This window comes from Neodiprion pinetum, chromosome 1, assembly GCF_021155775.2.
Source record: "Neodiprion pinetum isolate iyNeoPine1 chromosome 1, iyNeoPine1.2, whole genome shotgun sequence".
In the NCBI taxonomy this organism is placed as follows: Eukaryota; Metazoa; Arthropoda; class Insecta; order Hymenoptera; family Diprionidae; genus Neodiprion; species Neodiprion pinetum.
In genome coordinates this window covers 38,688,027-38,703,853 of record NC_060232.1, presented here as the reverse complement: position 1 = coordinate 38,703,853, position 15,827 = coordinate 38,688,027, and the positions used below count along the sequence as shown (strand labels likewise).

The window sequence follows — 15,827 nt, the reverse complement described above, 5'->3', positions numbered from 1 at the left end:
CGAACCTAGTTTACTTGTCTCCTTACTCCCTTGTTTACAAACAAAATTATAATAAATAATGTTTATTATTATTATCGTTATTATTCTGTGTTAATGCGAAATCGGTATTTCAACGCTATAAAGAACGATTACATTGATCTTAATTTCCACTTTATTTCATCGAAGCCGCATCCTGAGCTTCCACGATAATAAACATGCAGTCGGTTTCGCAAATTGATATGCAATGTTAATCATGTGACAATATTTCGCAAGTCTATAAACAGAATTTTTCACGCGTTTCAAGTTGATATGAAAATCTATTGTTATATGCAATCGTAAAAACGTTGCTCAACCTCACGTCTGGGTTTCAATTTTGAATTTCGAACAGCAACATCTTTCCATTAAATTCACACGTACGGTAAACAACAAGTTGAAAAAAGCGATCTGCGGTGTTTATAAGTATTCTTTTCACAACATTTACCGTTTATTAAGAACATGCAGGATGACATCGGGGGTAAACCCGATAAAAACACAATAACTTGTTGTGAAATCGTACTGCTACACATTTCCTTGCTAATGCGAACGAAGAAGGAGGTGAACATCATAAATCGTGTACATATATAACAGCATCGTTTTCCAGAGCGTCAATTTCAGTGTCCAATCTGTGCACGCGATATACGCCATTTGGAAGAAGACACAGTTTATTTATACTAACCGTTAATTTCGGTGAAGTACACATTAAAGAAATCATTCATAAATTAAAGGGTAAGTAAACTCAGGCACGGTAACGTTGCCAATCGCAAGTTTGAGTTGAACAGATTCGGTTAACTAATTGTGACAAAGCAGTTTCTGCAGTGTCAATGACGTATTTTCGCAACGCGTGAAATACTTTTGTCAGATATCGAAGTGATTCGTCTTGCAGATAACTGGTATTATTATCTTTTTTATCCTATGCAGAGGTAAACTTTTTCTACATCTCTGCAAATATTTTCACACGATAAGTGATTCAGTTCGTTAATAGAAGTTAGTAAAGGATGGCTAGCATACGGTATTCGTTACTTATCCGTACCAGGATCCGGGCATTTTGAGTTATTCCGTCAACGTTCGTCCGACGATATCGAAAGTCACTAAAATCGTCCACAAGTACAGAAAGAGTGAAAAAACGGGTCAGCAGATTTCGGGTTTGCCTCAAGATCGTGTCTGCATTTTGAGAATAACCGGATCGACTTACAAATTGACCAGATAATTAGGTCAGGTTTTTTAAACAAACCGGTGGATGTGGTTACATTGTTACTTCTCATGAAGGCAGGAGTGATGACTCGCAAACATATTTTCCTACAATATCATTCGCGTAATCAGTATTGCGACGTGTCGTTTGTATGTAATACACATACATATTAGTCACCATAGGATGTCGTTATGTACATACTGTTTGTTATCGGGTTAACTTCGCATGTTTTTATCGGCTGTATTGAACTTAAAAGAAGTAAGGGGAGGTATACACGTACATTGATAACACGTATGGTGAATGGGTAGGTGTAGTAATACTATGTGATTGGTCACCGTTCGAAATCAACTGATTGTAAGTGAGTCGAAGAACGCGACTGATCAATCATGTATCAGAGATTTACCATACGTTGACTCGGATAATCAGCCGGAGTTTACACACTTGATTGCGAACTCAGTGCGATTCTGTACGTATCGCTACAGTGAAGTGTTACGCCATTGGGGCTCCAATCTATAACTGACTTTTAACTGAAGAGATTTTACCGATATACATTTTGAACTTGTATCGCGCGCGAAATACACTCTTTGACAGATAATTTTTTTATAACGGTTCTTTCAACAGGCTGACTCCAGATCTTTCATTCAGTTTTGTCAATCACAGAATGCGGCTACTCATCGCATCTTGCATACTGGGACTTAGCTGGCTTAGCGTGGCTGAAAGTGAACAGAGTAAGTTCTTACGTTATAAGTACACGAGAGGTTTGAATTGAGTTCATCACTTTAGTCATTTAAAGCGAAGATCGCTCAACGACACGGTTTTTTCCACTTAGATGAAAAATTGTAATCGGTGACGAGATTGTGTTGATATATTCAACGTGGAAAATTCTGTAGAACAAGAGTAATTGTTTCTATTTTGAGAAGAGTGTATATTAAGAGAGAATTTTTCACCTACATAGATAAAATAGTCTGCTACTTTGGAAGTTGGGCGATTTACCGATCGGGAAATGGAAAGATCGAGATTTCGGATCTAGACCCGAGCCTCTGCACCCACATGATTTACACGTTCGTTGGAATCACGGAAGCGGGTGAAGTCGCTGTGTTGGATCCATGGGCCGACTTATCCGACAACTGGGGTAGAGCAGGCTTCCAGAAATTTAACGCCCTGCGGGAGCGTAATCCAGGAATGAAAACTCTCGTAGCAATTGGAGGTTGGAACCAAGGCTCTGACAAGTATTCAAGGGTCGCTGCGAAGCCGGCTCTGCGGGCACACTTTGCGGACAACGCGTTGGAATTTGTACTCAAATACGGATTCGACGGCCTCGACTTTGACTGGGAATACCCAAATCAGCGAGGCGGCATCCCGGCGGATGTCGAGAACTTCGTTCTCCTCTTGAAGGAACTTCGAGTTCGGTTTGACGAGCACCGTCTTATCTTGACCGCGGCTGTTGCCGCGACGGAAAACTCCGCCAGCTTGTCGTACAACATTCCATCAATCTCCAAGTATCTCGACTTCATCAACATCATGACCTACGACTTCCATGGTTCCTGGGATTCCGTCACTGGTCACAATGCTCCTCTCTATCCAGCAACGCGAGAGACGACAGCAACTGCTCGAGGTCTTAACGTCGTGAGTATCCACCGACACTTCTTTTACTGTCCTCCATTGATGCTCGACTCTTGACTAACCACTCCAAATGCCGTGAGCCCAGAATGCATCGGTGCATTACTGGCTCAGTCAGGGCGCACCAGCCAAAAAACTTGTCCTGGGAACAGCTCTTTACGGACGGACCTTCACTCTTTCGAATTCCGCCCGAAACACGCCTGGATCCGCGGCTTCTGGGCCGGGCGCAGCAGGTCCGTATACCGGAGAACGCGGGATGCTGGGGTACAATGAGATCTGTGAACAACAGGTGAAGACCACCTGGACTACGGATTGGGACGAGCAGCAGCAGGTGCCTTATGCCCACAACGGCAATCAGTGGGTCAGCTACGACAACGTCAAGTGAGTATTTGATCGTTAATTGTAGCTTCAAATCACTTACCTTCACATTCACGTTCTACTGTGACTTTCGCAACCGCAGAAGCATCACGGAAAAGGCAAATTACGCCAAGGCGATGGGGCTCGGAGGCGCCATGGTTTGGAGCATTGAAACTGACGATTTTCGGGGCATCTGTGGAAACAAATATCCTCTTCTCAACGCCCTCAATCACGTGCTTCGTTAGGATAGTTCCGTAGTTCAATTTTTTAAGGTCTTCGTGTTAAACTTTTCATGCCAGGAGTACCAATGATTCTAACCAAGAGTACAACTTCTATGTATTGAACCCGAGTAGAATAGGTCCGAGTCTCAACAATTTAAGTGCTGTTCATCAATGTGTAATATAGGTTACGATAAATAAAAATCCCTTTACAAAACAGAGTGCTGTACTGTTTTTATTTTCTTCCAATTTAGCGGTAAATTCTAACCTCGAAAGTTACTTAGTTTCAGAATAACTCAAAAAAAATATATCTCTGAGACCGTATCACCGTCATTTGATTTTAAATCACAATATGAATTAATTAATTGTTGAAAGATTTGCACCCAAATTCAATCATTGGATATTAGGCTTTACTTTTCTTTCACCTTAGAAGCTTTAAAACTAAGAGAAAAGAATGAATTATTTGGAACTTTGCAGTTTAATATTTGACTATCAGAATATGTTCTCTTGTATGCAATTGGCCAAGTGGCTGTCTAGCTATTCGAAAGAGAAAAAACGAAAAATGGGTCGTTGAAAATGTTGTAGTTCAATATCAAAGTGATCATCATACGAACCCATCGCAAAATCTAAAGAAAATTATTATTTCAATAAGTCTTTAATGCTACAAAACTGTCTGTTTGATTAGAATAGCTCGCCTTAATCATGTACCCATAGCACTTTAATATTGCGTTCAGAGCTCATGATCGATGCCAGTGTTAGATTTTCCATCAATTTAAGTTAATGCCAGCGATAAGTTGTATTCAAAAAAGTTAACTCACGTTTTTGTCAAATACGTGCACGTGTATTATGAAATTTTTTTTTGTATAATTAATACGATATGTTTCATTAGAATTCTCACATTATATTTTTCATACTTTGAGCACGGCGTGTTCAATTTGAGTTAAAAAGTAATAAATTCAAATACCAAAATCAATATTCGTAGACGGAAGGATAACAAAGCTGTTTTTCTTCACCACCATTCGAGATTAAATTCACGTACGTGAGAACACCCGATAAATAAAAAAAAGTTCGAATAGCTCATCGACATGAATTCCCAACCATAGTTCGATACTCAACAAAAGATTTCGAATATTTTCGCGCATTGTATGCCGAAAATGAGTTTCGTAATGACGTCTCCTACCTAATTGCACCCGAGCTGAATTATAATGATCACATCGTATAGATACAAGATGTGAAACCTGCTGGGTCTCACGGTCACTAAATTTAATATGTAAATTTTACTGGACTGCTGTGATCAAAACAAAGCAGTGTCAAAAACCGCAGCACTCACCGTCCTTGTGATCATCGACGGCTGCTTGAATGTTCAAGTAAAATATGTTTCTATCTTTGTTTCCATGTATGAGCTTAAATTTAGAGAATGCATGACTAACTGTGCATTGTGCGGTCGGTCGTTGTATCTGGCTTTTTCCGGCTGCCAGGATACACGCAGGGCGATGTCGGTTAAATCCAGCTACGCAGTAACTCCATAACAATTTAACTTTGATTCGTATACTCGTATTATGAATCTCTTTGTTAATGGGAAGGGAGAAAGAGGTGGACATCATACCACGTTTATATATAACCGTAACGTTTTCTAGAACGTCAACTTTGGCGTCCTATCTGAACAAGAGATGTGCTTTGGATGTGTTCCAAAATATACATCATACGTGTGGGAAGTTTGTATATAATATATTTACCATTCGAGTGAAGTGAATCGTGTGTGACGGTGTTTCGCTTATAAGGTTAGTTATCATCAATTTTTCAAGTTGTTTCATTTGCACCTTCGCCTATCAGCAAGTTGTATAAATAAGGTTTCTGTTTGTCAATAGAAAAAATTTAATTAAACCGTCCTGAGGATGACCCGAAATTAGGGTCGAAACGTTCATGCAAACTATATTGTTGTTTTGATGACCTACATATCCAAGATCCTTCTTATATAAACTTGTCAGGTAAAGACTATTTCTACATTATACAGAAAACTTTCAGCATACCAACTAAGTTGTGAAGTCGCTTTAAAGATCCTGTCGTACAATCCTAGCTCAATCACAACCGACATAATTTTTTCTGTCGCGTTTCGGAATACTACGTCACAAATGTTGATTTGTTTATTAATATGCATAAGATTAAATTTTATGATTAGATTTACAAACTATAACTGCAGTAACCTAGGCTTAACCAGTTTTTCTTCCACTAGGTAACATATTCCACGATTCAAACTTTATTTTCGTAATATTGGAGCTAAAATATGTATCCCCAAACATTTGACGGCGAGTCTAACAATAACATTCTATCTGAAGTCGAAAGCAGAATAACGAATAATGTACTTGAGAATAATTTGTCAATGAATCTCATTGTCGCTTTTCAATTATATGTCGGTGGAGATTTTCGTCAGAGGTAAACAATGATAAGTTTTAGGTTACACGCGCAAATTACGTATCGTTTTCCTCACGAGTTATTCAAAATTCATATGCATTTCATATGGCCAATACGACGATCTGGCAAATTATAATAAATATAAATAGTTTCACATGTTTTGTTCAAATGCCTGGATATTTCAGCACAGCTCAACGCCGAGCCGAAAAGTTAACGGTGGCACCATCTTTTATCACTGAATTTTCGCGTCGTCAAATATCAGTAAATAGAGATTAACCAACAACGGTGTTGCAATTAACCTATTCGAGCTGCTGTTTTGTTGTGGGTGAAGTAAATTCTAGTAGTATCTAAGTGCTGTGAATCGTTAAACAACCAAAATGCTATCGCAGGCGTTTCAGCCGTAGCCATTGTAGCCACGTGGACGTTGAGAGTGTGTGTATAGAGAATACGTGTATCAGCTGTTGACGGAATATTTTATAATAATTTATTTCGTTACTTTCGATTTAACTGTAATATCCCACTGCTATTTCACCCACAACAATTTTGAATAAGGAATCATTTCGGCACAAAACATTTGAAAAGTATGCTCCCGTCTTTGAGAATTCATCATGCGAAATTCACTTGTACGTGTGCACATGTGGTAGTGTCAGAAAAATGAAAGCCATCACAACGGTTCACTCAGGCACGTTTCGTGTTGCGAACAATTGTTTATTGTCATTGTAAATTGCAGTTTGCTAGATTTATTGTGACAAATCGGTTTTTTTGCAATTTCAGTATCGTATTTTTATTTTTCGTATCAACAAATCAACATTATCACTTACAGAATGCGGCTGCTCATCGCATTTTGCATCCTGGGACTCAGCTGGCTCACTGTAGTTAAAACTGAACCTGGTAAGTTCGTATCTGAACGTACGAGTGATTTGAGTTGGTTGATTAGTTTTTTTGAGTTGTCTGTAATGGAAAATCAATAGAATACACATATTTTTACATTGAAACGGAGGATATAAATTCATAGAAAAGGTAGTATTGACATTTTGTCATACTTTGAATGTAACATTGAAAAGTCTGTAGAACAAGACAATTTTTTGCTATTCTCGGAACCATGAGTGTTAACAGAGAATTTTTTACCTACGTAGATAAAATAGTCTGCTACTTTGGAAGTTGGGCGGTTTACCGTCCTGGAAATGGAAAAATCGAGATATCGAACCTGGACCCGAGCCTCTGCACCCACATGATTTACACGTTCGTTGGAATCACAGAAGCGGGCGAAGTCAAGGTGTTGGATCCGTGGGCCGACTTACCCGACAACGGGGGCAAAGCTGGCTTCCAGAAATTCAACGCCTTGCGGGAGCGGCATCAAGGAATCAAAACTCTCGTGGCAATCGGGGGTTGGAACGAAGGCTCTGAGAAGTATTCCAGAGTCGCTGGGAAGCCGGCTCTACGGTCACATTTTGCTGACAACGCGGTAAATTTTGTACTCAAATACGGATTCGACGGCCTCGACATCGACTGGGAATATCCAAATCAGCGAGGTGGCACCCCGGCGGACGTCAGAAACTTTGTTCTCCTCTTGAAGGAACTTCGGGCTCGGTTTGACGAGCATCATCTTATCTTGACCGCGGCTGTTGCCGCAGCCAAAATCTCTGCCAGCTTATCATACGACATTCCGAAAATCTCGAAGTACCTTCACTTCATCAACATCATGACCTACGACTTCCATGGTTCCTGGGATCCCGTCACTGGTCACAATGCTCCTCTCTATCCAGCAACGCGAGAGACGACAGCAACTGCTCGAGGTCTTAACGTCGTGAGTATCCACCGACACTTCTTCTACCGACCTCCATTGATGCTTGACTCTTGACTAACCACTCCAAATGCCGTGAGCCCAGAATGCATCGGTGCATTACTGGCTCAGCCAGGGCGCACCAGCCGAAAAACTTGTCCTGGGAACAGCTCTTTACGGGAGGACCTTCACTCTTTCGAATTTCGCCAAAAACGTGCCTGGATCTGAGGCTTCTGGGCCTGGCACAGCAGGTCCGTATACCAGGCAACGCGGAATGCTGGGATACAACGAGATCTGCGAACAAGAGGTAAAGCCCACGTGGACTACAGCTTGGGACGAGCAGCAGCGGGTGCCTTATGCCCACAACGGCAATCAGTGGGTCAGCTACGACAACGTCAAGTGAGTATTTGATCGTCGATTGTAGCTCCAAATTACTTACCATCACATTTATGTCCCATTGTGACTTTCGAAACCGCAGGAGTATGACAGAAAAGGCAAAATACGTCAAAAAGATGAGGCTCGGAGGCGCCATGGTTTGGAGCATTGAAACTGACGATTTTCGGGGCATCTGCGGAGACAAGTATCCTCTTCTCAACGCTCTGAACCACGTGCTTCGAGTTTGATCTCCCGTGTCAAGAATAACAGCGGTTCTAATTTAAAGTACTAACTTCATGTACAGGCTCTGAATAAATTAAGTCCGAGTCTCGATTATCCCAGTGACATTTAATATGATCATAGGTTACAGCATATTAAAAGTCTTTCAATAGAGCGAAAGCGTGAGTGATTCTCACTTCGAATGTTCGCAGGTTTTAGGTTAACTGGAACGAATTATAACTTTAGGCTGTGACTGCATTATCGTCATTCATTTGGTTCATATATGTTTTAATTGAAACGCAAAGTTTGGTAATTTCAAACTCAAGACGTGCGCTATCGGAGATTGAATGCAGGAATAGCAGAGCTGCTTTGAAGAAATCATCTGTCCGTCATACTTCAACGTATTTTATAAACCATGATCACGTCCTTCATTTATTTGTTTTGTACTTGTGAATGCAACAGATGTAAACAGTGAACGTGAGTTCAATGCTCTTCCAATTGTAGGTTTAATCGATGCAGTAAGCTTTACGTTTTGCGAGAGTATATAAAATAAATCGAGTATTTGAAAACAGATAAGTATCCAACTCAGTAACGTTGGAATGCGAAGTATACTTATTGCATGTACTAATATAAAATATTTACAAGTTTATGCTGTATTGATATCTGCGGAAGAGCTTGCGCGTGACTAAAACCGCGAGCATTCATAATTTGATATTTGCGTTAGCCGGAATTTTAATCACGAAAATCGTGCAACCGCAAGTGTTGACAGTTGGATTCAAGGACTATCGTGCAGGAAAACACTTTCCGTACAATTTACGTGGCGATAAACATTTACGCGACAGATACGCAGGTTTGTGAGTATTCAGATATAATCAGCGGACGAATGTAACTTTAAGGGGGCAGTATAAATATGAATATTTTGAAACCTGTGTTAGACTACTCACGATCGAATATCGTTCCCAATGTACTGAGTTCATTACAGTGAGATTTGATTCATTATTACTTGCAAATATGTGGGTGTTCACTACATATTTCTTGCTATGGCTGAGCGGATTCACTTCTGCACATTCCCATGACTGTAAGTATATGGGTAAATTATACGTGTACCTAAGCATGTTTTGTTCCTCTAACAAGTAATTAGTTGTACGTAGATTCGCATCGAAAATAAACCATTGGATATAATGCTGAACTTTCACATTACTTTAGAAGCTATAGGGGTTGCGAGAAACACAAATCACTAAAAACTCTGTCATTTAACGAATTTTGATTGTCCGATACGCTAAGTGGCTGTAAAGTTAGCAAAAAAATAAAAATAAAAAGTGTGGCGTTGGAAATTTTATGATAGACATCATAAGTGATCATCCTCTGGATGTATAACAAAAGAAATGCATTGAAATACCATTTTTGATGATCACAGATAAAGTATTCTGCTACTTTGGAAGCTGGTCATTCTACCGACCCGGCAAGGGAGGATTCAATGTATCGGATATAGATCCAACTCTCTGCACTCACATGGCCTACGCGTTCGTTGGCATCACCCCGAATGGCGAAGTCCAGGTGTTGGACGAGTACAGAGACCTCTCCACAGACGGTGGATTAGGTGGGTTCGAGGAATTCAACGCCCTCCGGGATCAGAACGCTGAATTGAAAACCCTAGTGTCAATTGGTGGATGGAGCCAGGGATCCACGAATTTTTCCACGGTGGTTAGCAACTCCACACTGCGGTCAACGTTCGCAAAAAACGCACTCGAATTCGTGCTCAATTACAATTTTAGCGGTCTCGACTGCGACTGGGAGTATCCGGCTCAACGTGGCGGTGCCAAAACGGATGTCGAGAATTTCGTTCTTCTTCTTCAGGAACTTCGCGCACTTTTTGACGAGTATGATCTGATCTTGAGCGCGGCCTTGGGTGCCTCCGAAGGCACAGCAAGTATCTCGTACGATATTCCAGGGATCTCGAAGTACCTCGACATTGTCAATATCATGGAATACGACTTCCATGGTTCCTGGGATAACTTCACTGGGCACAACACGCCTCTCTATGCCGCGAGAAGAGAAAATACGACATTCGAGCAAACTCTCAATATTGTAAGTCTGCGTGGTAACAGCAATGCCCGTTATGAATACAGACAAAACCTTCCAGCGTTAGAGTAATTGCTAACTAACACAATTATTGTGATCTTAGAATGCATCGATACATTATTGGCTGGATCAGGGGGCACCATCTGAAAAGGTATTGGTTGGTACAGCCATGTATGGAAAAACCTGGACACTGGTAGATTCTTCTGTACACGCACCTGGATCACCTGTATCTGGAGTTGGTAATGCAGGTCCGTACACCCAGGAAAATGGAACACTGGCCTACTACGAAATCCTCAAAAATGAGGCTGAGGGAAACTGGACTGTCGTTTTCGATGAGGAGCAGCGGGTGCCTTATGCTTACAGTGGTGACCAGTGGGTCACATATGACAATGTCAAGTAAGTAGTGCTCACGGGTATCTAGAGACTGGTCGTTTGTCTATCTCGGGCATCTAAAACAACAGTCTTTGATCGAATAATATGAGATTCGTTATTACGGAGCGATAAATGGTGGAATTTTAAAGACCGCGGTTGATGTTCTCAGATTATTCGTAACAGTGTGATTCTGTTGAGCAACACACACATTGTACTTAATCCAAAACCAAAACGAGACTGTTGTCGAAGTTGTCAAGGCGGTAGTCAAGACACCAGAATTTTAATGGTTATATGGTTGGTTGAACAGGCGATGACTGGGCGATAAATTAATAATCGACGAATGATCAATTGATCACTGATCACTGATCACTGAGTTTTCCACCTACAGAAGCCTCACAGAAAAAGCAAATTATGTCAAGTCTTTGGGACTGGGTGGCGTCTCGGTTTGGGCCATGGACTTGGATGACTTTCGAGGTCTCTACGGGGAGAAATACCCTCTTGTTAAAACTCTCAATAAAATAATCAACGAGGATAGCTCCAGGAGCTCCAGCAGCTCCAGCAGTAAGTCTGACGAAGATTCAAGCGATGAATCAGACTAGAACAGTTCTCGTTATTAGAATCATAAAAGTGACATTTGAACACGCGTATGCAATGATATATAGGTTTAACAGATTAATAAATAAAAATGTCGTTGAATTGCGATGGTTTAAGAATTTACTTACAACTTGTAACTCATTTATAGCTTTCGTATCCGATTGCAGGCTCTTCTACAAATTGTATCTGCTATTAAATATAATTCTGATCTTGAGCTTCCCGATAAAGTCCACAGGCAATGATTTGTAATCAAGGCGAAGATAGGAATTCGATAATTGTCAGTTTTATAATTCATTCATCCCTCACTAGAACAAACTATATCAAAGTAAAGTTATTCGTCGTAATTTTGAAAAATCCTAATGAAATACCTATGCGTGTGGTGATATCAAATCCTTTTTTCTATACTATAAAGTACACTTACATGTTCGTCAATTCCGTCGGAGCTGCAACCTGAGCTTGGTCAACTATAAAAACATGATTTCTCATACTCATTCGTTACTTTCAACATGCGGCAATATTTTATAATTCCGCTGATACAATTTTTTTCTGTGATTTTCATGAATATCGCGTGTAAGAATCTATCATCAAATGTGTTAGTGAAAACGACGCTGTACTTTGAATTCGGGCCACTGTGTTGAATTTCAGATTCAGAAAATTTTGGATCCAACTTTATTAATTTTAAAATATTTTTGAAACATTTCAAAAATCTTAGATCGGAACAGGTTGATGTTATATTTCACTGCAACATTATAAAAATATGGTAGAAATATCTTCACATTCAAAACATTTCGATAACATATCAGGGATATTTACATGAAATATTTCAGAAACGTTCGAGAACTGTTTCATATAATTACAATACTAGTCGCATTACTACTGCATGTTAAGAGTTGGAATTTATACACAAAACCTGATCCGTGACAGTTTGTTGTTTCATCGCAAATAATTCGTCTGAAAATAATCGGTGCACCGAATGAAATTTATATTGTGGTGTAATCTGATCAATTTGATGTATATTGATTATTGGTATTCTCGAAAATTCTCGTGTACTTGCAACTAGACTCGTCTGTTATAGGGACGGAGTACAACTACACTTCGCCGGATACCTGCAATGCGAGCTTTCCGGGTCCGAGCCTGGCCAGTATGTGTAATGACACCTCCTACGATCTCTTTCTGTCGATTCTAGAGACATTTGTGGGTAGGAAACAAGAAATCGCTCAAACCTGCGAACGCATCACACCTATCCATACTCCGGATGCCGAGTATGACTTCATCGTAGTGGGGGGTGAGATACTTTATAAACTAAGGACTGTTCATATAACAGGAAGGATTTCGATACGCATCGATCCTTCGCGAGTTGTACAAGGTAAGGAGAATACGAGTGCAATCTCCTGTACTTATTTCGTTCACAGGTGGAGCAGCCGGTTCTGTCGTTGCTGCAAGACTCAGTGAAAATTCGTCCTGGAAGGTTCTGCTTGTTGAGGCGGGCCCGGAGGAACCAGTAGGTGCATCGGTTCCTGGTCTTTCTTTCCTAATATCCGGTAGGTGTACCAGCACATCCAAAAATCCTGTTTCGCTAAGAAGTTCAAAAAATCTGTGAATCTCATTTTGATAGAATCATCTATCGAGTGGGGATACCAGTCGACAAACGAGAGCCACGCCTGTCTCAGTTCGAATGGTAGTTGTCTGATCTCTGCAGCCAAAGCTCTCGGTGGAAGCATGATGCACAACGATATGGTATACATGCGCGGAAGCCCGTACATATTCGATGAATGGGCTGCAATGGGTAACGAGGGATGGTCGTGGGATGAAGTCTTGCCATTTTTTAAGATGTCCGAAAATAATGCTGATATCGAGTGTTGGTCGAGAGTATCACGGCACGGATGGACCGCTTTTTGTCGAAAGACTTCCGTCCAAACCACCTTTTGCAAATGCAATACTCGAGGCGGCCGAAGAGGCGGGCTTCGGCGTCAGCAATGACCTCAATGGAAATGATAGTATTGGCTTCGCTGTATTCCAAACAATGACCCACCACGGTGCGAGACGCAGTAGCGCCGCGGCTTATCTGCGACCAATCAGAAACCGCACAAATCTCCACATCACTCTCAACTCCACCTGCACGAGGGTCGTAATCGAGAATGGACAAGCAGTCGGCGTTGAATATTACAAAGTGATAATGCCAATGCCAATGTTAGGCCAGGGAATTGAAATTAATTAATTTATCCACGTATGGTTTCTTTATTTCAAACGTCATCAATGCAAGTCGACTGATCTCGATATATTTTCCCCAGGACGAGAAATTGTACACGGTAAACGCATCCAAGGAAGTCATCCTCTCCGCAGGTGCCGTTGAGTCTCCTCATCTTCTACTCCTCTCTGGAGTTGAGCCGGAAGAAGATTTAAAATCCATGGGAATCGACGTGGTTCACGATTTACCTGGCGTCGGCATGAATTTCCATGATCATTTATTATTCCCGATTACGTTGACCATCAATGAGCTTGATGTCTATAACAATTGGGCTGCTCTTGCTGAGTACATCGGCTTCCAGACTGGACCGATGTCCAGCACCGAACTTGGTCAAGTAATCGGCGCCCTACCATCCGGAATTACTACACCCGACCTTCCGGATATTCATATATACGGCTACGGTTATACTGCCGCTTGCGTAGCCGATTGGATAGGCGACGGTCAACGCGAAATCAATTTTTGGGCCGGTTACGAGCATCCGAAATGCAGAGGTACTCCTGACTTCCTGAATTCTCGCAACTATACTCTCCAACGCATAATTTAGGAAAAGAGAGCTACAAGCCCGTAAATCAACTGCAGATATTTTGTGTTCCAGGAAGAATCAGTCTGGCTTCATCGGATCCTTTTGAGCATCCTTCAATCTGGGTAAACTATCTCTGCGATCCTGACGACGTTTCTGGGGTTGTCAAAGCCATCGAGTATTCACTGGAATTGGTCAATACAACGGCCTTGAAAGCCTACAACACGACTTTTACCGCAACACCTCTCGAGGTCTGCTCAAATTACACTTTTGCTAGCACGGAATACTGGGAGTGCGCAGTTCATTACAGTGCTTCTGGGGAATTTCACATCGCAGGCTCTTGCAAAATGGGCCCATCGTCGGACCTACTTGCTGTTGTTGACCCTCGGCTTCGAGTCTACGGAATACAGGGACTACGCGTGGCGGACGCTTCTATTATGCCGCAGGTAAGTACCCAGACGACGTACTTCGATTCATTCTTTGATTTCAAGACGAAATAGGTATACCTCGTCTACGAGCCCTGCTAATCATTTATGAAGTTCGTTGACAGACCTATGAATGACAGTGGCATAACTTTACTTTCAGGTGACTAGTGCTAATATTGGATCAACTTGCGTCATGATTGGAGAACGAGCTGCGCACATGATCAAGCAAGATTGGAATTATACAGATGCAATGTAATATTTTTCATAATACGGTATAATGTAACTTGTCCGCAGTACCGAAGGATGTAAAAATAGTTACTGAAATTGAAAAAAAAAATATATATATTTTCATCAATTAACTACGTTTTTAATAACCCACACGTCATGCGGGAATATTCACGTGTACAGGAGACAACTACTACAAAAATTCACTCAGTTTCAAGTTATAACTGAACAAAAAAATGAGTTCCGATATTTTACAGTAAAACTGCATCACCCTTGCTTGATTTTGCTTACATGTTTTAACTCTGACGGCGAAGATTAGTCATCAAAAATCGAGACGTGCACCGTTGAATATAAAGCCATCTTCCGCAAGCTATACTTAATCTGCGCTGCAGTTCAATGTTTTTTATTAGTCACATTTACGCTTTTTCATTCATTGGTTGTTTACTCATTTTGTTTCGCGAATGCGCTCAATTGCGTGATCAAAGCTAATCAATTTCACACGATGAAATTGAATTTGATGCTCTTTTTAATTTAATCTACACCGTAAAACAAATATCGCTTCCTTTTCAGATTGGGTATAAGATTGAAGCTTAATTTATAAAAAATGAATCGATTATTTGAAAAAGAGGAAAGAATTGAAACAAGTCACGTTTTCGTACTTATCTCAATCTCTATTACCACGTTTATAATAATATCCTTGCAAAAAAGCTCGCGTGTGACTTAACGTGTATTTGTAATCTGCACTAGTGAGAATTTGGTGCAAGGAAATCGTGTGACCACAAGAGAAGTTGAGAATTGAAATTAAGGACCGCTTACGATTAGGCATGAAATACATCGTGTGTCGTCCAGGGAAACGGGTTTCTCATGAGGCGATAATCACCGGACAAACAAGTTTATTCACGCCTGAATCTCATTTTCGTTTTACGAGGTTCACTTGCGATTTTTGACTTATTATCAGTCGCAAGCATGCGGATATTCACTGAGTTTTACACGCTATGGCTGACAATGAGTAAGCTTACGCTAGCTCATTTTGAAAAGTGTAAGTAGTCACGCCTTAACACAAAACTATATTGAAAATGCGCTACTTATCTTTCGTCTTACGAACGATTAGTTGTAAATAGATTCGCAAGTGAGATCAACAATGGGATATAATACTGACCTTTGGTCTTA

At 40.8% G+C, this 15,827-nt stretch overlaps 4 protein-coding genes across 7 annotated transcripts; all 4 read left to right on the top strand.

Moving 5' to 3' along the window:
- The first annotated feature begins 585 nt into the window (after nt 1-585).
- Nucleotides 586-3,623, top strand: LOC124224662 (acidic mammalian chitinase-like). Of its 3 annotated transcripts, none has more exons than XM_046636746.2 (5): nt 586-744; nt 1,829-1,935; nt 2,163-2,833; nt 2,916-3,208; nt 3,288-3,623. In XM_046636746.2, exons 2-5 carry the CDS (start codon nt 1,869-1,871, stop codon nt 3,427-3,429), a joined length of 1,173 nt encoding a protein of 390 aa, XP_046492702.1. In that variant the 5' UTR covers nt 586-744; nt 1,829-1,868; the 3' UTR covers nt 3,430-3,623. The 3 variants fall into 3 exon arrangements, with proteins under 3 accessions (XP_046492702.1, XP_046492890.1, XP_046492796.1); XM_046636934.2 differs by having other exon boundaries at nt 627-744; nt 1,868-1,935; XM_046636840.2 differs by lacking the exon at nt 586-744 and adding an exon at nt 1,541-1,673.
- Nucleotides 3,624-4,838: 1,215 nt separating this feature from the next.
- Nucleotides 4,839-8,308, top strand: LOC124224104 (probable chitinase 2). 2 transcript variants are annotated; one of them, XM_069136179.1, is made up of 6 exons: nt 4,839-5,183; nt 5,271-5,390; nt 6,638-6,705; nt 6,951-7,621; nt 7,704-7,996; nt 8,076-8,308. In XM_069136179.1, the coding sequence occupies exons 3-6, from the start codon at nt 6,639-6,641 to the stop codon at nt 8,218-8,220; spliced, it is 1,176 nt and encodes a 391-aa protein (XP_068992280.1). In that variant the 5' UTR covers nt 4,839-5,183; nt 5,271-5,390; nt 6,638; the 3' UTR covers nt 8,221-8,308. The 2 variants fall into 2 exon arrangements, with proteins under 2 accessions (XP_068992280.1, XP_046492564.1); XM_046636608.2 differs by lacking the exon at nt 5,271-5,390.
- A 729-nt stretch (nt 8,309-9,037) lies between these two features.
- On the top strand, nt 9,038-11,362 carry LOC124222830 (acidic mammalian chitinase-like). The gene is made up of 4 exons (XM_046634632.2): nt 9,038-9,269; nt 9,609-10,279; nt 10,377-10,669; nt 11,034-11,362. Exons 1-4 carry the CDS (start codon nt 9,203-9,205, stop codon nt 11,242-11,244), a joined length of 1,242 nt encoding a protein of 413 aa, XP_046490588.1. The 5' UTR covers nt 9,038-9,202; the 3' UTR covers nt 11,245-11,362.
- Nucleotides 11,363-12,382: 1,020 nt separating this feature from the next.
- LOC124224855 (glucose dehydrogenase [FAD, quinone]-like) lies at nt 12,383-14,788 on the top strand. The gene is made up of 7 exons (XM_046637057.1): nt 12,383-12,524; nt 12,652-12,780; nt 12,855-12,996; nt 13,070-13,409; nt 13,531-13,978; nt 14,083-14,453; nt 14,593-14,788. The coding sequence occupies exons 1-7, from the start codon at nt 12,383-12,385 to the stop codon at nt 14,686-14,688; spliced, it is 1,668 nt and encodes a 555-aa protein (XP_046493013.1). The 3' UTR covers nt 14,689-14,788.
- The last annotated feature ends 1,039 nt before the right edge of the window (nt 14,789-15,827 follow it).